The sequence below is a fragment of the Tupaia chinensis genome, unplaced genomic scaffold (assembly GCF_000334495.1).
Source record: "Tupaia chinensis unplaced genomic scaffold, TupChi_1.0 Scaffold147282_1, whole genome shotgun sequence".
NCBI classification, from domain to species: domain Eukaryota; kingdom Metazoa; phylum Chordata; class Mammalia; order Scandentia; family Tupaiidae; genus Tupaia; species Tupaia belangeri.
The window spans coordinates 4,865,099-4,889,287 of NW_006207133.1; the positions used below are offsets into that span (position 1 = coordinate 4,865,099).

At 47.5% G+C, this 24,189-nt stretch overlaps 1 protein-coding gene and 1 pseudogene across 1 annotated transcript in view; both read left to right on the forward strand.

Moving 5' to 3' along the window:
* The window catches only part of GLI2 (GLI family zinc finger 2), a 147,493-nt gene extending 143,926 nt beyond the window's left edge, over positions 1–3,567 (forward strand). Inside the window, 1 exon segment of the mRNA XM_027768712.1 lies at positions 1–3,567. This exon segment is cut by the window's left edge and continues 97 nt beyond it. Coding sequence (XP_027624513.1) covers positions 1–1,828 — 1,828 coding nt within the window. The 3' untranslated portion in view covers positions 1,829–3,567.
* Positions 3,568–22,593: 19,026 nt separating this feature from the next.
* LOC114006352 (activated RNA polymerase II transcriptional coactivator p15 pseudogene) lies at positions 22,594–22,961 on the forward strand (annotated as a pseudogene).
* The last annotated feature ends 1,228 nt before the right edge of the window (positions 22,962–24,189 follow it).

Below are 24,189 nucleotides of genomic sequence, written 5' to 3' on the forward strand. Positions count from 1 at the left end.
GCCCGACATCCTGACTCTGCCGCGGGTGCAGCGCTTCCACAGTGCCCACAGCATAAATCCAGGCGCGCTCCCGTCCTGCTCCGAGAGGCGAGGCTTCCGCCTACAGAGCCACCTGAGTGCTGATGGCTGTTTGGCCCGCAGTGTCTACTCGCCCCGGCCACCCAGCATCACTGAGAACGTGGCGATGGAAGCTATGGCAGCAGGGGTGGACACTGGGGGCCACGAGGCTAACCTGGGGCTGCCCGAGGATGATCTGGTGCTACCCGATGACGTGGTGCAGTACATCAAGACACACACCAGCAACGCCCTGGATGACAGTGCTGGGCACAGATATCCCATGGAGAGTGCCAGCTTCTCTGACAGCCCCAAACTGCCCAGCCCAGGGCTGCAGAGTCAGCGCAGGATGGCAGCAGCAGACTCCAATGTGGGTTCCTCTGCCCCTGTGCTGGGGGCCTGCCAGCTGGGCTATGTGGACCCTTCTGACCTGAACAAAAATAACATGCCTGTGCAGTGGAATGAGGTGAGCTCGGGCACCATGGATGCCGTGGCCAGCCAAGCAAAGCCTCCACCCTTTCCTCAGGGCAACCTAGCCGTGGTGCAGCAGAAGACAGCCTTTGGCCAGTACTCAGACTACAGTCCACAAGGCCTACAGCCGAGCACTGGGGGCCTGGACAGCACCCAGCCCCACCTGCAGCCCCGCAGCGGAGCCCCTTCTGCACCCAGGGTAACCTACATGCAACAGCTGCGACAGCCCGTGACAGGTGGCCACTGTCCAGGCATGACCACCTCTGTGAGCCCCCACAGCAGCTACGGCCAAGCCCACCCCCAGCTGAGCCCCAGCACTGTCGGTGGCAACCTGCACCAGTTCCCCCCATCCTGCAGCAACATGGCAGCCAAGCCCAGCCACCTGGGGTTCCCTCAGCAAATGGATGTTGCTCCTGACCCCACCATGATGGGCAGCCGCCATAGAGAACTCGGGATCCCCAACTTGGCTCTGGCCGGAATGCCACAACCTCACCCAGCACAGAGCTACCCACAGCAGAGCCATCACCTGGCAGTCCCCATGAACCAGGAGGGCTACCGCCAGGGTTCCGGCCCTCTGCCTTCCCACCAGTCAGGCTTCATGGAGCCCCAGCAGGGCACAATGGGAGTGGCTGCATCAAACTTCGGCCTAGTGCAACCCCGGCCGCCCGTCGAGCCCAGCCCTGTTGTTCGCCAACGCGGGGTGCGTGCTGGGCAGCAGCAGCTGGCCTATGCCAGGGCCACCAGTCATGCCATGGCTGCCACATCAGCCAGCCAGGAGTCAGCAGAGGCCGTGCCCAAAGGAGCAGTGGGCGCCATGGCATCACTGCCTCTTCAGCCGCCTCCACAGGACGCAGGCGGGGCCCAGGACAGCACACTCTGCTACTATGGCCAGATCCACATGTATGAACAGAATGGCGGACTGGAGAACCACGGAGGCTTCCAGGTCATGCGGCCCCAGCCACCTCAGCCACAAGCCTGCCCAGAGAGCATCCAGCCCCAGCCCTTGCCCTCGCCAGGGGTCAACCAGGTGTCCAGCACTGTTGACTCCCAGCTCCTGGAGGCCCCCCAGATCGACTTTGACGCCATCATGGATGATGGCGATCACTCGAGCTTGTTTTCGGGGACACTGAGCCCCAGCCTCCTCCATAGTCTCTCCCAGAATTCCTCCCGCCTCACCACCCCCAGGAATTCTCTGACTCTGCCCTCGGTCCCTGCTGGCATCAGCAACATGGCCGTCGGGGACATGAGCTCCATGCTCAGCAGCCTGGCTGAGGAGAACAGGTTCCTCAACATGATGACCTGAGGCCCCATGTCCTTGCCCTGAGTGGCCCCAGAGGGATCACTGCTTCCCAGACTTGGGGGAGAGAAGGGGAGACTTCATCCCTTATCTGTTTCCAAAAAAGTATTAAATAGGCCTGAGAAATTTTTGCCAATGACTGGTTTGAACTACCGATGGTTTAAGAAAAGGTTTTTGAGCATCTTCCCTGGCCTTTGGATTATTTTCCAGGATACTGAAAAACATTCTCACTAGGAAAGGAAATGGAGGAATGAAAAACTCACAAAGAAAACCTCGTGCTTTCCAGCCTCAGGTGTTTACAGGACACTGCCCTGGCTTTTTCACCTGTCATTTAGCTAACGAGGGATTCCATTGGCCGAGGGCTCCCCAAGTAAAGTGGGAAGGGAACGGGAACAGGGGACCCTCACTGGGTGTGAATCTAAAAGCCATGCTGGATATTCAGCTCCAGAAAGATGAGCTTCTCATTTTGCTACCTGCAAGGAAAATGGATTCCTGGCCCACCCGAATTCTTCTATGAAGCTTAATTCGTGGGGTCTCTGACATCCCTTGCCACGGATTCTACCTGAATGTTTGAGAAGCACATCCCAATTCCAGGTTTGGTAGAGCTGGCATCTCCATCCCCTAAAGCCAAGTTGGGGACCGGCAGACTGTCCCATTGCGTACAAGCAAATAAAGTACGTAAGTATCTCTAGACAAGGAAAAGGAAAATTGTATTCTTGGGGCCAGCCCAGAAGCTCTGGCCTCTCCAGACCGTGTTTACAGTGTTCCCGCATGTAGAATGTAGCCCTTTCTGGAAAAAAAAAAAAAAAAATGCTTGTTTCTAAATACCTCGGGGCTGCTCGAGCTGCTGTGGGTTAGGGATGGACCCAGGCCTCGAGGGGGTAAGGGTGCACCTGGGCCCAGCCTCAGGCCACCCTGGAGGCCTCCCTGTAGGAAGAGGAAGTCGCATGTTTACCTAATCCTATTTCTCTAATGCACTATCTGCCCACTTCACCATGGAAAATTCCAGGACCTGACAGCAGCCTCTGCCACTCACCAGCAGCCCAGCTGTCTACGCCAAGCCGTGTGCGGTCCCAGTATCTTCAGGGTTCCCTTCTCTCTGCCCTCCCTGCTCATTCGGTGGGAAATGATGGCATGCATGGTGTTTGGGATGGGGGTGGGAGGGTAAAGGGACTGATTCTTGAGACTCCAAGGGACCATCACTGAACTTGTGGGTTCAGTGTGACCAAGTCCCACTGGAAATGGAATTTGGAACTGGCTACAGAAGACATCATTCCTGACCATTCTATAAGGCGAATCAATGCACCTTCTCCAATACACACACGCGCGCGCACCGCAGACCTTCTCATGTGGCAACCTGCCAAGCCAACCGCACCACTCTGAGCTTGCCTCTACGATCCTGGCTTCGACAAGGAACTTCTCAGGAGAGTCTATGCACGGGCCAAAATCTTGTTACCTGGGCCCTCTGCATCCCAGCACATCAGACTCTGCTAAGGTCCAGAGGCAAAGCCAGCTCCAAATGACAACCCTGGGACATGGCCAGGTCTGTGGCTCTGCAGTGGTGCCATTCATTTCTGAGACAGGATTTCGCTTGTCGTTCCCAACCTGTATATATTCTGTACAGAAGGCATCATCCCTGCGTATACTGTAGGTGAGTCCAGCGCAATTTATATCTCCAAAACATTTCTAGCTTTTTCTACATGCTATGAATTGAGATGACGTGCTCAACGTGTAAATAAGTCTTTTTTGTACATTAAAAAATAATTTTTTCATAATTTATCTTGTCTATCTGCTTCTCCCTTGACAGCAGTTAATGAGAACCTGGGCAGTAAATTTGGTGCATTTGAACCGAAATTAGGCTATATTTTTTCTTAACCATGTCAAAATGGATTCTCCTGCCTTAGCCAAGAAATGTGTAATGCAGAGCCATTTACTGGCTGGCTGTTTGTTGTTTCTTTGGGGATGCGGATGGGCAGGATTGTGCATTTCCAAATGAGCCTCTGACTCCTCTTCCATTGAGCTGGTCTGAGCATCCAAGTCGGTTTGCCAGGACCAACACGTACCAAACCCAGGTGGAAACTCAAGCACCTCCTCATGCTGGCCTCCTCATGTTCATTCACTTATCTCTCCCATGAGAGAGACAGACAGGCAGACAGAGTCAGCCGGCAGGATCTTCATGCTACTACACAGTCTCAGCCAGCTCTGATCACGGGCACACGTGTGCCTAGCCTGCTCAGGGAGGTTCCAGGGCAAAAACCCAGGACCTTTCCTATGTGGGTCCAGTTGCGTTACCACTGTGCCATTGCCTACCCCTGGACTCCTCTTTCTTTCTTCCTTTTTTTTTTTTTTTTTTTGAGAGGTTTTTGCTATAGGGCGCATGTGCTTGCCAGACAGACAGACAGAGACAGAGAGACAGAAAGCGAGAAATCACCCCTCCGGGGGATGGCCATGCTGCAATCCCTTCTCCTCCATTCTCCTCTTGGGATCTTGGGCATGCACGCACACACGCCTGGCATGAGTTCAAACCACCGGGTCCAGGATACGAACTGTGGTTGACTACGTGGGAGTCCAGCGACATAGCCATTATGCTAACTGCTGGTCCCCATCTGGACTCCTCTTTCTGACAGGCAGTCCATAGAACACACTGGAGTCAGGGTCAGGATTGGGCAGACCCCAAGGCGAGGCAGGGTGTGACGCTAGTGCAGGCAATATCAGAGTCAGGGCAGGCAGGGGCAACCTCCAGGATGCCCCGTGGCTGGCTGTGGGCAGAGAGGCCCATGGGAGTCGCCTTGAGCAGGGCTCTGGCCCTGGAAGTCCAGCTGGCAGATGGACAGGGAGAGCTTCTGTCTGGCCAGTTAACAGGTGGCCACTGACAGCAATCAGGCCAGGGTATAAACCTTGGGGGAGTGCGTGAGTGAGGTGTGGAGCTAGGTCTGGGGGGTCACAGACTCTGGAACAGACAGGAAAATGGGGGAGGACCCCGAACTGGGTTAGAGGGGCCAAAAGGGCATCTTCTGCAAGAGCAGGCATGCTGGGCCCCCGAACTCCCTCCTACTCCACAGAAGGAAACTCTCAGCATGCAGTGTGGCAGTCTGGAAGTCAACGCTGCATGGCATATTCATTAGAGGGCATTTAGCTCCCAACTAATCCTGTGGGATGGGACCACATTCACTGGAGAAGGATTTTCTGGCCCAGTAAAGGTGAAGAACCCCCAAGGGAAGTGATTTAGCAGGTTTCCTCTCTGTAGGCACCACAGAGCCTCCACTGAGCCACAAGGAAGCACCGCTGCCCAACCTAGTTTTCAAAGGGAGCCACTACAGAGTCCTGCTCCTGGCCTCGGGCTCCTCCCTCCTCCCCAAAGGAGGTGTCACTGAACTGACCGGGACGTGGAGGAGGCGCCAAGTCTTCCTGCTCCATCCTTTCCTCTCTTTGCAAAGCCATCAGGACTCACTCACTTGCCTCTGCTTCACCATGTGTTCAGTCCTCGGAGGTGGATCTGCCTGAGAGAGGAAAAGTGAGAAGTCGCCCCTGAGGGGGGATGGCCACTGTAATCCCTTCTCCCCCATTTTCCTCCTGGACTTTGGGTGCACACACACACACACACACACACACACACACACACAGTGTGATTTTCAGGCCAGCAGGTCCAAGATTTGACCTGGAGTGGGCCATGTGGGATCCAGAGCCTTAACCACCATGCCACCTGCTGGCCCTCATGCATTCCGCTTTTAGTCCACGCTGACGATGCAGTCACCTGTGGTGTTCTCGCCAACATTGTGTTGGTTTCCAATGTATCTCCTTATAATCCACACTATGTGCCAAAGCCACACCCACAACTGTATTGCCATATGCCTCCACGTTTGATAACTAGTTCTCCCACACCAGACTGCTGCAGGCCATGCCCCAAAAGTATCTAGACACCCTATTGTTATCAAAAGGATATTCTTGATGCCACTTTGCTTTTTTTTTTCCAAGAGTTTTAAGACAAATGGCATGACGATCAGGGCACAAGCTTGATTTGGTCTTTGTCTCCCAAGCTCTATCTCAATTTGAAGATCATTTACCAGCTGGGGAAATGAGAAATAATTTTGCTTTCTAAATTCTGCTTGTCAACTGGCCAGTTCCTTCCTCAGTTCAACTCTGACTTGTAGTACCTTATCATTTGCAGCTCAAAGAAGCTCATGTTTACAATATTCTGCTGGAAACCATCCTGCCCAACTCCAGTAGTTCATGGCTACATTTTCTCCCTCCCAAACTCCCTAGGCAATCATTTTACAACTGCTTCTCTACCCTATTCCAAACCTCTGCTGTGTATTTTAGCAACAACCTCCCATTCTATTAATACATACTAATTTCTGAATGAGTTGGCTCCAGCCCAATCATGCTACTCATAAAAACAGCATACGACAGGAAGCATTTCATTTGTGAGTCTTCAGGTCAGCTGAGCTGGCTCACCCAGGAACTCAGCTCTTTCCTCCTCTGGGACCAGAGGGCTGTCAGACAACTCATGGTTATGGTGGAAGTACAAAAGGGCATTCGAGAACACAGGAGGCCTCTTCAGTCCAGGCTAGAACAGGGAGCAAGTCACGTGACTGAGTCCCAAATCAATGGGATGGGGAAGCCCACACCCTTCTGGTACGAGAGGAGAGAGGTATCCGGACAATTGCCACAACCCACCACATCCTCTAGCCTAGCTTTTATCACAATTAGGCTGACGCTGCGACATCCTTCTGTCTCCTGAATCTGTATCTTTGTTGAGTCTAAACCTAGAAGGGAAAAAGAGTAATGAGGTCATTCATTGGTTTGGGCATCTCTTCCCAACTCTGGGTTGAGAGACTGCACACTAGTGACTTACAACTGGCTACACTGGGGGAATTTACACCCCGGAGACAGCAAACACTGTACATCAGGGCTTTACCCCTCACTGCCAGCGAGCCCCGGTACTGAGAGTTAGCGACAGACTGCCATGCCGCCCACGTTTACCAAGTTTTATGTCCACAGAACTCATCTTGTGTAGCACCCGTGAGTCCTGAGTGCCATGGCCAGGGCTTCCTGTTTCATGGTTTCCAAACTTTAGCAGTCATAGACACTTCAGTTCAAATGAAATTGGCTATACAAAGGGGTCTTCAAAAAGTTCATGGAACATGTGCACAATTAAAAGAAAAAAAAAACATGAATTTCAAAAATGTTTGGCACCCAAATGAACTCATTCCTATAATTCCATTTTTCCGTGAACTTTCTGAAGTCCCCTTGTATCAAGTAAAGAACACAGTTAAAAATGGATTCATTGGCTGAAGTTAGGGGCAGAAGACCAAGAACCTACACACATTCCAGCTCCTCTCCCTTCCCACTGCCAGAGGCAGCACGGACAAGAGGCCACAGAGTAGTTTGAAAACCAAACAGCGAGTTTAACCCCAGATGGATTGAAGCCCAGAAAAGCTGTGAGCACATTAGTAAAAGAACTAGAGCACTCATTTTTTTTTTTTTTTTTAGTTGTCAGTGGGTATGTGTGTTTATGAGAGAGAGACAAAAACACTCCCTAATAAGACGTTAGGCCACAATCCCTTCCCCACCATTTCTCCATCCTATCACAAGTTGAGGCACATACACAGACTGTGTGTTTCTCAAGCCACTGGGGCCAGGATTTGAACTAAAGATGCCCACTATGAATTCTGAACACAAAGATCAAGCTGCAGAAGCTTCAAGGCTGCCCTTAAAAGGTAGTGCTAATTTTATTTTGTTTTGTTTTTACTGGATGTTGAGATGGGGGCGGGGGAGAAGAAATGCTCAGAAGGATGCGTTTCTGATCTTCAGAGTCATCATCTCCAGCTGCCATGATGTCTCAGGAGAAAACGTACCAGTTGTCTGGAAAAAGAAAGACAAGGAGGGAGGGAGAGGAGAAAGGGAAGCCCCTTCTGGGAAGACGTCCTATACACGCGATTGCTTCAGTCTCCCCAGATGCACGTGTTCTCTTCCTCTGCCCCCTGGTAGGTGCTGTATGGGAGCCTTCTGGCCTTGACCAGTGTCCCCTCCAGTCCAGTTGTGGGTTTGGCATACTGCTGGACTGTGGGCATCTGTATTGTCATAACCTGTGACTGGGCAGGCTAGGGCTGAGCAGAATCCAAAGGCCTTGAGTCCCACAGTAGAACCCACAGCTCCCTTGTGACTGTCAGCTGATGGCCTCTGACAGACCCTTCCAACTCCAAAACACACTCCACTGGCCTGCCTTAGTTCCACAGAACTTTCACCGAAGCATATCTCCTTTGGGTGCAAGCAAAAACTGTTGGGCCAACCTGAGGAGTGGTGGATAAGGCAGCTGGGTACCACGCGGCATTATGCTGTGTGAGTCCTGGACCCAGGGCTTGAGAAACATGCTGGGTGTGTATGCACACGCGCAAAATCCCAAAAGGAGGGAAAGATGGAGAAGGGATTGCAGCGTGACCATTCCCCGCAAGAGTGCTTGCTCACTTTATTTCTACCTCCAGCGAGTACACTCACTGGCAAATGGGGGGAGGGGGGAGGAAGGAAAGAAAGGGAAAAAAAGAAAGAAAGAAAAAGAGAAGAAAAGAACTGTCAATCCAGAATCCTGCCTATATCCATGAAAATATCTTTTAGGGATGAAAGTAAACAGACTCTCGAAGATAAATAGACATTCTCAGATAAAGGAAAACTTTGAGAATTCATTGCCCATAACCCTGGTATAAAAGGTAGGAGGAAAATAGATACCAGAAAGTTGGAACATTCGGAATGAAGAATACGGAAACGGTAAATATGTGGGTGGGTGTAGTAGGTTCTTCCTTCTAGAGATCTTTCCGATATATCCAGCAGTTGAAACTTAAAAAGTACAATTTTGTCTACTTTTCAACGTACGTAGATGCCCTGAGACAAGAATTACATGAAGAGAAGAGAGCTAAGGAACTATAGAGTGCTATAAAACTACATTCCACTTAAAGTGGTGAGTATTGATTCTTAGGCTATGAAAAGTTAATAATCCCTATTGCAACCAGGAGGGAAAAAAAATGTACAAAGCAATGTTGGCCCAAAAAAAACACACACACAAAAAACAAACAAACAAAAAACATTGAAATGAAAAACCAAAGCAATGTTTGAATAACCCAAAAGAAGGCAGGAAAAAGAAAACAGGAATAATAACAACGATGAAAAGAAACAGCACAAATGGGAAACAAAGAATTAAATGGTGGACTTAAGTCTAAACGTATCAATAACTACATAAAATGAAAATGGTCTAAAAGCCCCAATTAAAAGGCAGAGAATCAAGCTGAAGCACGCACAGGGCCTGGTTTTTAAGACTTGCTATAAAGCTGCCATAATCAAGGCAGCATGGCACCTGCTGATGGGAAAGACACACATCAATGGGGTCGGCAAACTATAGCCCCAACGCCAGATCTGACTGTAGCCTATTTGGTGTATTTTTGCTTAACAACTGAGCTAAGAATCATTTTTATGTTTTTAAACAGTTCTTTAAAAATAATAAAAGGAAAGAAAAAACCCTAAGGTCCTGAAGGCCTAAAATATCTACTATTTACCTTTCACAAACTGTATCAGCCAACCCCTGGATAGAGACTCCAGAAATAGACCCACACAAATATAACAATTATGTCTTGTTTTGTTTTAATGAGAAAGAGGTAGGTATTTTTTCTGTCAGAAAGTGTATGCACTCGCCAGAGAGTGAGCCTTAATGCCCCAGCCTTAGGGCATGGTCGTACTGCAGTCCGTCCCGTCAGGATTTGGGGCATGCATACACATGTGCAAGGCCTGTTTCTCAAGCCTCCAGGGCTGAGACTCAACCATACTTGGCCATATGGGATCCAGTTCTCAATGCATAGTGCTGAACCACTGAGCAACAGGGCTGGCCCAGAGAAGTAGTTTTAGCAGTCTTACAATGTCACAACCTTCTGCCCCAGCCTTCGAGCCATTTACGACACAGGTGTGGTGGACTAGCCTGTTTAGATTGGACCAGAGGGCCAGCAGGTGGTGAGGAGGTTGGGGAGGCTGGGTTCTACATGGCTGACTACACAGCTGAGTTTCAGACCCAGTGGTTTGAAAGTTACGCTGGGCGCCTGTGTGTACATGCCCAAAATCCCAAGAGGAGAATGGAGAAGAGATTGTGGAGTGGCCATTGCCCTAGGGAAATGATTTCTCTTTTTATTTTTTAGATCTCTCTCTCTCCATGAATGCACACACCCTATAGCAAAAAAAAAAGAAAAGAAAAGAAAAGAAAGAAAGGAAGGAAGGAAGGAAAAGAAAGAAAAGGATCGAGCTAGGAACTGAACCTGGCCCTTCCACGTGGCCTCACTCAGCCTTCCTACTTGTGCCACCATAACTGGGCAGGTCACTGAGTTTTGACAAATGTGCAAAAGTGACTCTTTGGGAAAAGTATAATCTTTGCAACAAATGAACTGAAACAATTAGACATCCATACACCAAAAAAAAAAAAAAACCACAAAACACACAGAATAAACCTTGACCTAAAGCTCAAAAATTACCTTAGAGTAAACCATGGGTCTAATGTAAATAATAAAAGAAGAAAAACATTAAAGGAAAACATAGCAGAAAATCTTTTTGACCTAAGACTAGACCAAAAGTGATGTATGGCACCAAAAACAAACTGTAAAACAAAAAAATTTGAGAAATTGGACTTTATAAAGCTTAAAAATATTTTCTCTGCCAAAGACATATCAAGAGAGTGAAAAGACAAGGCAAAGACTGGGAGGAAAATATTTTTTCAGCCCATATCCAGTGAAGAACTTGTATCCAGAATATATAAAGAGCTCGTAAAACCAACGGTGAGAAAAACCATCTGGGTCAGCTAGTGGTATGGCGGCTGAGGCCACTAGATCCCACTGGGCCAGCTGGGTGGTTCGAGTGCTGGACCTGGCAGCTTGATGGACATGCCTGGCATGTGTGTACGCAAGTCTGAAGTCCCGAAAGAAGAAAGAGGTGGAGGAAGAGGGACTGTGGTGGTGACTGTTCCTCATGGGAGGTACTTTCCCACTCCTTCCCCACTCCCATCTCTCTCTGGTGAGTGCACTTGTTCCCTGGCAAATTACAAAAAAGAGAGAGAGAAACCATCTACCTTGAAAATGGCAGAAGGGTTCCAGCCATGGGGAGCGGGCAGTAGGAGCACTGCTGCACAATGCTAGAGCAATGTGGGAGGATTGGGTTTGAATCCCAGGTCAACCTGAACACACTGGACACACGATCCTGGCTTTGGGAGGCTGGGGGATAGTAGGAGGGTCGTGGTGGCATGGTGGGACCACTGCCCACTTCTCTTTTTCTCTCCCATGAAAGAAAGAAATTTTTAAAATTAAATTTTTAATTTAGTGGTTAAGGCAGCTAAATCCCACATGGCCAACTGCATGGTTCGAGTGTGGACTCAGTGACTTGAGAAACACACCAGGTGCGTGTGCTTGCATAACCAAAATTCCAGAAGGAGAAGGGCTATGGCGTGACCGTACCCCAGGGCGGGGCTGGTAGAGGGGGAGTGCTTTCTCTCTTCCCTGCCCCGCTCCAGTGAGCCCACACACCTTCTGGCAAATTTTTTTAAAAAAGAAAAGAGAATCTATGGATGGCAAATAAGCATGTGAGAAGCTGTTCAACATCATTAGCCACTCGGGCAATACCGACTTGGGCATAATTCACAGACTCCTTTTCATCTGCTTGTCTCTACACAGCTACACTAAATCCTAACTTCCCCTTGGAACTGTAGGTCCTGCCTACGGGAAGTGAAAAGAGGCAGGAACCCCAATTTCCTCATCTGTTATATAGGTTTGATAGACTATCCACCCTGAAAATCATTTGCAGGATGAAATGAGGCCGAATGTGTAGAATACCTCACTCTCGGTGGGTGTTCTCCACACCTTGCACAGTCACCCTTACAGAAATGTTCCTTTGGCTAATGGACTCAAAACAGTAACACCCCTGGGAAAGATTACCCCCAGACCCTCATTTCAAGGACTCATTTGCTCAGTAGTTTCTGTCCTGAGGGGCGCTTCTGGGGCATGATGGTTTTGTAATGTGTCGGCTTGGCTGGGCTTCACCACAGTCCCCAGAATCCCGTTTCCAGAGTGCTTCTGGCTAGGATAGGTCATAAGAGAGTCTCGTGGGAGATTTGGGGTTGGGAGGGATGCAGGCATCTTATAACACAAAAAAAGTTCATGGAAATGCACACTTTGAAATCACTATGCCCCACCTGCCTATGGACTTCAACTTCCAGCCTCAGACATTAAGACAAGGGCCTTAGAGACTACACGGCCAGGCCTACGAGTACGAGACCAGGTCCCCTAACAGACCTATTTCTCGATCTATCTGTCTTTCTGTCTGTCATCTATCAATCATCCTCCATTTCTCATTTCTTTATCTATCATCTGTATACCTAGCATCTATCTATCTATTGGATCTATTGGTCTATCTATTGGATCGTTGGAAAAGTCATGATGCATTTTTGCATAGAAAAAATATGTCCTGATTTTTCCAACAACTCAATATATCCTCTATCTAGCATCTATCACTCTATCTAGCACCTATCTACCTACTTGTCATCTACTTATCTTCTATCTACCTGTTATCTATTGGTATCATCTAGCTAGCATCCATCTGTCTATCTACCTTTCTAGCTTCTATCTATCTATCTGGAATCTATGTATCATCTACCTATCTACCATCCATCTACCTATCATCTATCTATCTGGCATCTGTCTATCTAGCACCTACCTATCTAGCCATCACAGTGTTCCATGTCCCTACTTGATCCCTGGCTAATGCATGCTGTGTGACAGAGAGACAGCCCTAAAGGTTGGGCTTAGCTTTTGAGAGGCAGCCTGGAGACAGGCCACAGCTACCGTGAACAGAGAGCTGCAGTAAGTGTTTCCTGTGTCACAGACACCATGCCAAGCACATTACATTAATTAGGGTTATCTATTGCCACAAAAATGCTGGAAACAAACCATCCCCAAACTCCCAAGTTTAAAACAACAATATTTATTCCCATGGTTCTATGGGTTGGCCAAGGATTAGCTGGTCTCTGCCAACTTGGTTCAGTGGCTCTGTGTCACTCGTGGTCATTTTGGGGCCCAGATTGAAGGGGAAGCCGTGACTTAGGGAAGACCCTTCTCATGGTGATGGCAGAAGCTCAAGAGGGCAAATGGGCAATTGCAGGCTCCCAAGGTATAGGCTCAAACTGGTGCACTGTCACTCCCATCCTATTCCAATGGCAACATGGTTGGACCCAAAGTCACAGAAGCAAAAAGTTTTGTTGCACCTGTAAGGAGGCCATGGCCATGGCCAGGGCACAGACTCCAGCCAAGGTGAAGAATCAAAGCCACTGAGAACCAGCAGTTAGCGTAATGGCTATGTCGCTGGACTCCCACATAGTCGACCGCGTTTCGTGTCCCAGACCCGGTGGCTTAGAACTCATGCCGGGCGCGTGTGCGTGTGTGCCCAAGATCTTGAGAGGAGAATGGAGGAGAAGGGATTGCGGCGTGACCATCCCCTCTGGGGGTGATTTCTTGCTTTCTGTCTCTATGTCTCTCTCTTGTCTGTCTGGCAAGTGCATAGGCCATATAGCGAAAACCTCTCAAAAAAAAAAAAGAAGAGAAAAGAAAGAAATAAAGAATCAAAGCCACTGATTTTTGTCGGGCACACATAGTGTTTGTTCTGGCAGGCGCTACGGCAGGCAGCTTACAGTGACCGAGTCCTTAACCCTCCCAACAACCCTGTAAGAGAAGTAGGAACTGCATTCCCTCATTAAGTTAACTTGTCCAAGGTTACGTGGCAAAGTCAGGCATCTAACCCCAGTGTCCTCAGTTCACTATGATGAGGCCGTAGTGAGCAAAGGGAAGCTGTTTGACAATAAGGAGCCTGGCATCAAATAATTGCTGCAACGAGAAGAAACCTGAAGTGCTCAGGGCCACGAAGGAGAGCTACGTGGTGCTCTGCAATGACATAATGGGCAGATCAGCCAAGTCAGAGAGTTTGGGAGAGTCATTCTGAGACTGAGCCCTGGTGTGAGGGCTGACCACATCAAAAAGGGCAGGGGGGTGCTTCAGGCAGAAGGAAGAGCATGTGTAAAGGCTCTGAGGGAAGGGGAAGCACGAGTGGAGGAAGTTGCAAGTGAGTAACTAAAGACAGTTGGTGTGCCCAGTCGATGTGAGAGGAGCTGAAGAAGTAAGGAAGCAGGGACACTGCAAGGCTGTGTGGACTGGGGTACAATTAAAAAAAAATTGCCAGAAAGCCTTAGTTAGGTTGGTTTTGTTTTGTTTCATTGTTTGTTTTTGTAGAGCATGTGCACTCACCAGAGAGAGACAGTGAGAGGGAAAGTGAGAAATCACCCCCCAGGTGGGAGGAATGGTCATGCCACAATCCCTTCTCCTCCACTGTCTTGGGATTTGGGGCACACATGCACCTGTGCCCGGCCCAGTGTAATTTTCAAACTGCTGGACCCAGAACTCGGACTGTAGTTGGCCAAGTAGGAGTCCAGCACCTCAACCACCAGGCCACTTGCTGACCCTGTTAATGAGGTTTTTGCAAAAGAATAACAAACTAAGACTTGCATTTGGAAAGTGCTGTCTAGGTGCAGGATGGAGAAGGGATTGATGGCCTGGACGGGGAGTACCAGGAAGTCAGGCACAGATCAGACAGGGGCCCAGGGAGGATGGCAGTGGAAATGAACAGAGGTGGTCCATTCAAAAGTTTCAAGAGCTACCAGAGAGTGAAATCAATAGGTCTTGATGACTTGACAATGGCTTCCAAAGAAGGAGTAAGAGAAAGGTATTAGGGAGCACCCCCAGGTCTCTGACTTACCAGACCCCAAGATGCAGAGTGGTGTATGAGAGCCAGCATGACTGGGTGGGGACAGTGTGGGGCAGGATGGATGAGGGCCACCATGAGTTGAGACTCAGACATGTGAGTTCTATGTACTTTGAGATAACCAAGGCGAGAAGCCTGAGAGGGGTCAGGATTTATGGGTTTGGAATCGCTCAGAGGAGAGTGGAGGGTCGTGATGCCAGCCTGAGAGGCAGGTGCATGTAGGGTGTGCTGGGAGCTGGGTGGAGTGGAGCCTCAGACAGGAGAAGGTCTGCCCAGCAGTCTTCAGAAATCAACAATCAAGAGCCAGAACCAGGAGGCTGAGGCTTACCAGGGAGTCAGAAGGAATGATATGAAAAAGAGAAGAACCAGAGGTGAGGAGTGCCCAGACTCCAGACTCGAGCTGTCAGGGGGCCACCATGCCAAATGCTCCTAGCCAGCATGATATTGAGCAATCCTGGCATCCTTGGCCCTTGTTTTTCTCAGGGCATTTGATATCAGGAAATCCTTTGGGCTCTAACTTCAAAGAATATCCAGAATCTCCTCACTTTTCCTCCTAATCCCCAGGTCCTTATGCTGGGGCCTGCCAAAACAAGTTCACAGGAAATTTGCTAGCTGGCCGTTTGACCACTAGTGACATGAATCTGCCATGGTGGGACTGTTTCCACCATGAGGCCCGATCAGGACTCTCCAACCCCTCCAGGAGAGTCGATTTACCAGCACTCCGCTGCAGTGTTGGGTGTCATCTTATGCCAAGCCTTCTACGGTTTGCCACCATCACCCCTTTCTCCTACAGCCTATTCTCATTCTCCATTCAGAGCAGTCTTTCACATATCACTCCCTTGCTTAGCACCAACCCTGTGGTCCTGTCCCATTCAATCAAGTCCCATGGCCTATACAAGGCTCTCTGAGGCCTCATCACCTCCCCCATCACTTCACTTTGCTGTCCCAAGTACACTCTTGATACGCTGCCTCTGGGCTTCACACAGGCTGTTCCCATTGCCTGGAATACTCTTCCCCAGATACATGACTCACCTGCCTTCAGGCCTTTGCTTTCCTGACTACCCGACTTAAAATTACAACGTCTCTATATCCCCACCTCCTTACCTGCTATAATTTTTTCTCTGGTGCACAAATGAGCTTTGAACTCGCTATGTAGTCTGCACTTGCTGAATGAGCTCAGTGATGACAAAAGCAGGTGCTGTGTTGGCATGCAATGCAGCAGAGCCAGTGTGGAGGCAAGCATAGGGAGTGGGAGGTACCTCTTTGCAAAACCTTCCAGTGAAGGGGGAAGGGGAAGGGAACAACAGCAGAAGAGTCATACGTGATTTCTTTTTTTAAGCAGGAAAGACTCAAGGTGTTCAAAAGTGGCTAAGATGATCCCATTGAGAGGGAGATGCCAAATAGATAAGTGGGACTGGAGGGATACCCAGAAGCGGAAAGTAGAAGTCAAACAGGGAAGGGGAGTGAGGGGAGTGGCCTCGGACAGTAGGATGGGCAATGCCCTGTTGGAACAAGAAGGAAAGAGGAGAGGGACAGATGGAGGAGACTCGTAGATTTCATCCTAAGAAGAGAGCTCCTAGCCTTTCCCTTGGCATGGAGTTGAGGTGGTCTTCTGGGAGGGAGGTTACTGGGGCCCAAGAAGGTGGAGACCATTTAGAATAGTCACTGGGAAGCGTGTTGGCTAGAGAACCTGAGGACCCTCTGTGTCCCTGGGGTTTGTTCCAGCCAGGGGCTGTGCTGCTCGGGGTCTGGAGAAAGAAACCGAGCAGGCATCACCCACCTTGGCTCTCACTGGGAGGGTGTTAGGAGTGGGTGGAGGTGGGGAGTGGGCAGGGACAAGGGTTTGTAGCAGCATAGGCTTTAGAAGAAAGCCCCTGCTATGCACCACAGCAAGAGGCTGAGAAGTCAAAGATGTCTCTTTGCTCGCATTTGGCCATTTGGGGCTGTAGTGCCAAGCTGGTACTCCGGGACAGTGCCTCTTTCAGGAAGCACCTCGCTCCCTGAATGAAATTGCTCTGGGGCAGGAGTGGGATTCCACCTAAATGAATGTTTTACAAGGTGGGCGAACGCATAGGCTGTCTGCCTGTGTCCTGCAGAGCAGCCAGCTGCTGGAGTGGAGGTGATTCCCCCGTGCCCTTTATTGCCTCTGCTCGGCGGGAGTGACACTGGGCCCTACTTTACGAGCTGGCAGCATGGCTTCAACGAGCACACCCGCTGTCAATAAGGGCTGTGTTTTATATTACAGGCACACAATTTATGGGCCGCCCCAGCACTCTGCAGACAGCCGTTTGGCCAGGAAGGAGAATGACCTCACGCTTAAGAAATTTGGAAGCCAGAAAGTACACGTGCACTTGTGCTTGTATGTGTGTATGTTGTGTGCACTCACACATGAAGCTATGTCTGTGTCCACTGACTTCATCTGCCGGACTTACAGCTATTGGAAAACAGGAACAAGTCTGCTAATATGCTGGCTATAAAACGAAATGGAATAAAATGATTCATTTCCTTCTGGATAAGGCCCTTGCATCACACACTGATTACGAGTTTTTGAGGAAAGAGGCAGGTGACAGGGGTGGTCAGTTCTTGCCAAATCAACCAGGATTCCTTTCTCCCTAGGGAGGTCTAGCTCTCAGCAGAGCATATGTTTATGTCTCCCATGAGGTAAATTGACACTTTATACTGCAATACCTGTAGTAGGTCTGTCATCCCATGCTTTATTTGACTTTGAATTCCTAGGCCCCTTTAATTGCACCCAGCACCACAGGATAAGCTCGGTCCCCACTGCTGAGACAATGTTTTAGTAAGCGAGTATTGTCTACCTGGGCACTGAGGTGGTCTGCTGAGCTGCACTTTCCCCATTAGACAGTGAGCCTCTGGCTGGCGGGTGGCTGTCTTCATCAGCACAGGCCCTGGCACATAAGAAGCCATCAGATATGTGTATTGAACTGGGAAGGACTGAATGAAGCAGAGAACTTGGGGGCAGAAGTGGATTTGCAACTGGTAGATCCCCATCTCAGACAGTTTTGAGAGCAAGAATGGGTGAATGGCCTGACTCAGGGCCACTTGTTGGTCTTGCTGCTGACTCTCCCTCATCCCACCACCCTGGCGGAGAGTTCAGGCTCCATCCTCAGCCCGTTCTTCTATTCTCTCTCTCTCTCTCTCTCTCTCTCTCTCTCTCTCTCTCCCACCTCAAGGCTTTCAATACCAGTTATTAATATATACTGCTGACACTAAATGTACACCTCCTCCATGAACCCTAGACTCGTATTAAACTGTTTGATATTTCCCTGGTGGTCTTATAGGTCTCTCCAATCTAATATTTATCCCAAATCATTTTCTCTAGTATTCTTGATCTTATAAATGGCACCAGCACTTAGTAGTTGACTAAGACATGAACCCAGGAGCCATTTCTAACAGTTAATTTTGTATGTCAACTTGACTCGGCCACGGGGTGCCCAGATATATAGTTAAACATTAACCTGGAGGCATCTGTGAGAGTGTTTCTTGGTGAGATTAACCTTTGAATCTGCACACTGAGTAAAGCAGATTGCCTTCCCCAATATGGATAGCCCTCATCCAAACCATCGAAGGCTTGAATCGAACAAAAAGTGGAGTAAGAAAGAATTCTCCCTGACTGTCCTGGAACTGGGACATCAGTCTTGCTCTTGCCTTTAGACTTGGATTCAGACTGGAACTTATATCCTCTGTTCTCCTGGGGTTTAGGCCTTCAGGCTCAAATTAGAATTGTACACTTGGCTCTCTTGGGTCCTCAGCTTGCCCATAGCAGATCTTGGGATTTCTAAGCCTCCATAATCATGTGTGCCAATTCTTTATAAAAGATATCTATCTATCTATCTACCTATCTATTCATCTCTACCCTTACCTGTCCATCACCAACTCTATCATATGTACACACATATACAAAATTGTTCTGTTTTCCTGGAGAACCCAAATTAATATACTACTTTTTAGTGTCTGTGTGCCAGAGAGTATATTTGCTCACCAAAGAAAGAGAGGAAGACAGAGAAAGGGGGAGAAGGAAAGAGCACCCCTCAATGACTCATGATCATGCCACAATCCCTTCTCCTCTGTTTCTCCATCCTGTTGGGATTCAAGGCAAACACATACAAGCAATTAGGATGTTTTTCAAGCAGCCAGGGCCAGGATTCAAATATGTGGCTGGCCATGTGGGGTCTAGCTCCCATCATCACTAAGTCATGGCACCAGACCAATACGCCATCCTTGAATATTCTCTTTTGGTTATGTTCTACATCCAATCCACCGCTACACCCTATCACCTCTCACCCAAAAATAGACGCAAAATCTGGTTGTGAGAAATTCAGGGCTTGAAGGTAGGGTATGGCAAAGGATTGAGGCAAGAGATGAAGAAAAGAAAAAAGCAGGGAGCTGAAGCTCTCTTGGAGCAGAAGCAAAACTCCACCAGAGCAGAGTCTGTTTATTGCAAATTAAATCAGATAAGCAGTGGGTGAATTTAGCTATAAAGAATAGTGTACGCTATACATGACATTCTATGTAGGCTACATTCCTGGTACAAGATCGATAGTTATCACTACATTAGTACCTAGACAATATCTTGGCTTGTGGAATGTCACCCAACATCTTGAGACACAGCCCATGCCTGGAGCTCCATCCGGAATTCCACGCAGATCCTATGGCTTTCTGTCTGGGAATGGGGTTGTTTTCAGCTCCCTCCTGCATTCTTCCTCTCTGGCTTATCTCACAGGCCTGGGCTGGTTTGTCTCCAACATCTGATTGCTTCTCTCCATCTCTAGTCCCACCCCTTCTCTTACATAGACAACTACCTTTCTAGTCTCCCTCCCTTCACTTTCGCCTCTCTATAGTCCATTCTCCATATAGTAATCTTCTTAAAACACCAGTCAGATCACATCACTGCAGGGTGTAACACCTTCCTGTGGTGCACCTTCACCTTTAGAACAAGCTCACACTCCTTCCCATGGCCTGCAAGACTTCACCCTTGCCCACCTGCGTGATCTCATCTCCAGCACTCCCTGCATGCTCATCCCTTTAGGCCAAACATTTTTACTTGTTTGTTTAGCCTTGTAGTAAACTAATTTTAGATTTACAGAAAAGTTGCAAAAGTAGTACAGAGGGTTCATATGCCCCTCACCCAGGCTCCCCTACCTTTGATATCTTAAATAATCATAATATCAAATGATCAAAATTAAAAATTAACATTGGTACCATGTATTAACTAAACTCAAAGCTACCAAAAGGAAGGAAATAAGAAAGACTGGAGATAAATGAAATAAAAATTAGTAAAATAATGGAGAGAATTCAGAAAACTAAAAAAGTTGATTATTTTAATAGATAAATAAAATTGAACCTTTAGTTAGGCTGATCAAGAAAGACTATAATTACTAAAATCAGTGATACAAAAGTAATAAGGAAATGGGAACCAGCAGTTAGCATAATGGCTATGTCGCTGGACTCCCACGTAGTCGACCGCGGTTCGCATCCCGGACCCGGTGGCTTAAAACTCATGCCGGACGTGCGTGCATGCGTGCCCAAGATCCCCAGAGGAGAATGGAGGAGAAGGGATTGCGGCATGACCATCCTCTCTGGGGGGTGATTTCTCGCTTTCTGTCTCTATGTCTCTCTCTATGTCTGTCTGGCGAGCACACGCGCCCTATAGCAAAAACCTCTCAAAAAAATAATAAAATAAAATAAAAATGGTAAGGAAAAAAAACTGCTGATTCTACCACTCACGTGAAATTGCAGGAGCCCTCCCCCCCAATAGACAAAACAATCTTGGAAAAAAAAGAAAAGGAAGGTGGAGGATTCATATTTCCCAGCTTCAAAACTTATTGCAAAACTACAGTTACCAAAACAATGTGGCATTGGCATACATATAAACATATAGATCAATGGAATAGAACTGAGAGTTCAGAAATAAATTTTCAATGAGAGTGCCAAGACCATTGAATGGGAAGGATTAGTCTCATTAATAAGTGTCACTGGGACAAGGGCATAGTCATGTATAGAAGAGTGAAGTTGGACCCCTACTTTACACCATCCACAAAATTTAATTCTAAATGAATCAAAAGGACTGGCTTCATGGTGCAGTGATAATGTGTTACTTAAGAGAATCTGGATCCACAGTGAGCTGGTCAGCCTGAAATACACTGGCATGTGTGCAAGTGCCCAGGAACTGACAAGTTGGAGGACTGGAGGAGGGGAATTGTGGCATGATCAGACCCTGTGGAGGATGCTCGGCTCCTCCTGTCTCTCTCATTTGCACATGTATGTGCACATGCTCTATTATAAGTTTAAAAAGATAAATGTTAAAAGAAATGACTCAAAGACCTACATAGAAGAGCAAAAATTACAAAACTCTTAGAAGAAAACACTGGAGTGAATCTTCATGACCTTGAATTTATCATTAAATTCTTAGATATGACCCCTAAAACATATACAACCAAAGAAAAAAAGATAAATTGCACCTTATTAAAATATAAAGATTTTGGGACCAGCAGTTAGCATAATGGCTATGTCACTGGATTCCCATGTAGTCAACCACGGTTCGAGTCCTGGACCTGGTGGCTTAAACTCACACCAGGCGCGGGTGCGTGCGTGCCCAAGATCCCAAGAAGAGAACGGAGGAGAAGGGATTGCAGCGTGGCCATCCCCCCTCGGGGATGATTTCTCACTTTCTGTCTCTCTCTGTCTGGCAAGCGCACATGCCCTATAGCAAAAACCTCTCCAAAAAAAAAAAAAAAGAAAAAAAGTATATAAAGATTTTGTGCTTCAGAGGACACTATTAAGAAAGTAAAAAGACAACCTATAGGATTATTTATTTGCAAAGTATATATCTGATAAGGTTCTATTATCTAGAATATATAAAGAGCTCTTGATAACCAAAAGATTAGCAACCTGAACTTTTTTTTCTTTTAGAGAGATTTTTGCTATAAGGTGTGTGTGCTCACTGCAGAGACAGAGAGACAAAAAGCAAGAAATCACTCCCTAAGGGGGATGGCCATGCCACAATCCCTTCTCCTCCATTCTCCTCTCAGGATTTTGGGCATGCATGCATACACGCCAGCATGAGTTTTAAGCCACCAGACCTGGGACTCGAACTGTGGTCGACTACGTGGGAGTCAAGCAATATAATCATTACACTATCTGCTGGTCTCAGCAACCTGATTTTTAAAACGAGTGAATAAATTGAATAAATATTTCCCCAAAAAAGATGAACAAATGGCCAACAGGCACATACAAAGATGCTCAAAGAAATGCAAATTAAAACCATAACGATGGCCTTGGTGGCTTGAAGAACACACTGAGTATTTGTGTGTGCATGTCCATAATCCAAACAGAATAGGGAAATTAAGGAGAAAAGATTGCAGTGTGACTACATCCCATTGGGAGGTATTTCTCTTCTCTCCTTCCCCCTGTCTCTCTCTAGCAAGTGCACATGCCCTCTGGCACCCACTAGGACAATTTAACCAAAAAAAAAAAAAGGAAAAGTGTTGATGAGGCTGTGGAGAAATTGGAACACTCATACATCTCTCGGGGAATGGAAAATTGTTTATCTACTCCTTAAAACGTTGAACAGAGAGTTATTATGTGACTCAGCAATTCCAACCCTAGGTACATACACAAAAGAAATTAAAAACAGGTATTCAAACAAACACTTATACATGAATGTCCATAGCAGCATTATTCACAATAACCAAAAGTGAAAACAACCCAAATTGTACTGACAAATGTGTAAAGAAAGTTGGTATGTACAGTCAATGGAAGATGATTTAGCCAGAAAGAAGGAATGACGTGCTGACACATGCTACAACGTGGATGAACTTTGGAATCATCATGCTAAGCGAAGGAAGCCACACACAGAAAGTCATGCACTAGGTCAGTCGGGAGCCATGAGCAGGAGGCTGTGTGGTAGCAGGAGCGGAGCAATGCCTAAATCAAAGGAACTTGTTTCATCGAGCTCTTATGGCAGTGATTCTGACGGTGAAGTTGACAAGAAGATGAAGAGGAAAAAGCAAGTTGCTCCAGAAAAACCTATAAAGAGGGAAGACTGGTGAAACTTCTAGAACTTTGTCAGAGCAGCAGCAGAAGAGATAACATGTTTCCAACTGGGAAAATGAGTTATGCCAGTGTTCAGGATTTTAAAGGGAAGTTTCTAATTGATAATAGAGAATATTGGATGGATCCAGAAAGTGAAATGATACCAGGAAGAAAAGGTATTTCTTTAAATCTGGAGCAGTGGAGCCAGCTGAAGGAACAGGTTTCTGACATTGATGATACAGTAAGAAAACTGTAACATCCGAGCCATGTAAACCCGTAGTATTCTACTAGTTTTAATCTGTCTTTTTACATTGGCTTTTATTTTCTAAGTGGTGTTGTCCAAGCTGTTGCATATTTGGAGTGCAGAACAATTTGTAAAATGAATACATTTTAAAAATTTAATGTGCATTATTAAAAATGTTCTAATGGGACCAGCAGGTGGCATGATGGTTAGGGCACTGGACACTCCCACATGGCTGATCACGGTCTGAGTCCTGGACCTGGTGGTTTACTTTCTCATTCTCTCTCTCTCTTTCTCTCTCTCTTTCTCTCTCTCTCTCTGTGTGTGTGTATGTGTGTGTGTGTGTGTGTGTGTGTGTGTGTGTCATTATGGAGGATTGCTCTGTGCTCAGTACCTAGTGTGAAATAAAATCAAGTAATACAAAAAAAAGAAAAGAAAGTCATGCATTATATTAGGTTGTCGGAAACGCCATGACTTGTTTTTCTATACAAAAATGCATCGTGACTTTCCTGATAACCCAGCATGTTTGCATGTATAGGAACTATTTGGAATCGTTGACTGCGCAAAGATAGAAAGTAGATTAGTGGTTGCCTTAAGGGACTAAGGGGAGATGAAATGGAGAGTGATCGTTTGATGGGTGTGACTCTTTTGCCGATGATGGGAATGTTTTGGAACTAGGTAGAAGTGATGGTAGCAAAACTCTGAATGTGCTCAATGTACACTCTAAAGCAGTTCTTTTAATGTTATGTGAATTTTACTTCAATAGAAAAATATCTGACTCCAGGTTCCCAACTCATACTATGAAATCAGATTTTCTGGAGGGGGAGCCCAGGCATCTGAATACTTTGGCAACGCCTGGGTGAATCTGATGGCCAGCCTGGCCGGAGGGCCGCCTGGGCCCAGAGCACAGTGGAAGAGCTGGAGGTGGGCTTGGGAAGGCCCGTGAGGCTCAGTGTGTGGGAGGATCTGAGTCATCTGCTCCCTTTGGCAGCCCTGGCTTCTCGACACTTGGGAAGTCAGATCCTTCTTCTCTTTCCTGCTACCACTCAGCACCCTATCCCCCAAAGCTCCTGTCATACCACAAGAGACTGCATCTCTCCCAAAGTGTGTGTCTTCAGAGAAACAGGCTGCTCCTGACTGTGCACCTGCCATGGACCTAGGGCTGACCTGGGCTGTTGGCATGTGCTATTACATTTAACCCTCGCCACCAACTTCAAAGGGAGCTGCTATGAGCTCCTCCTGC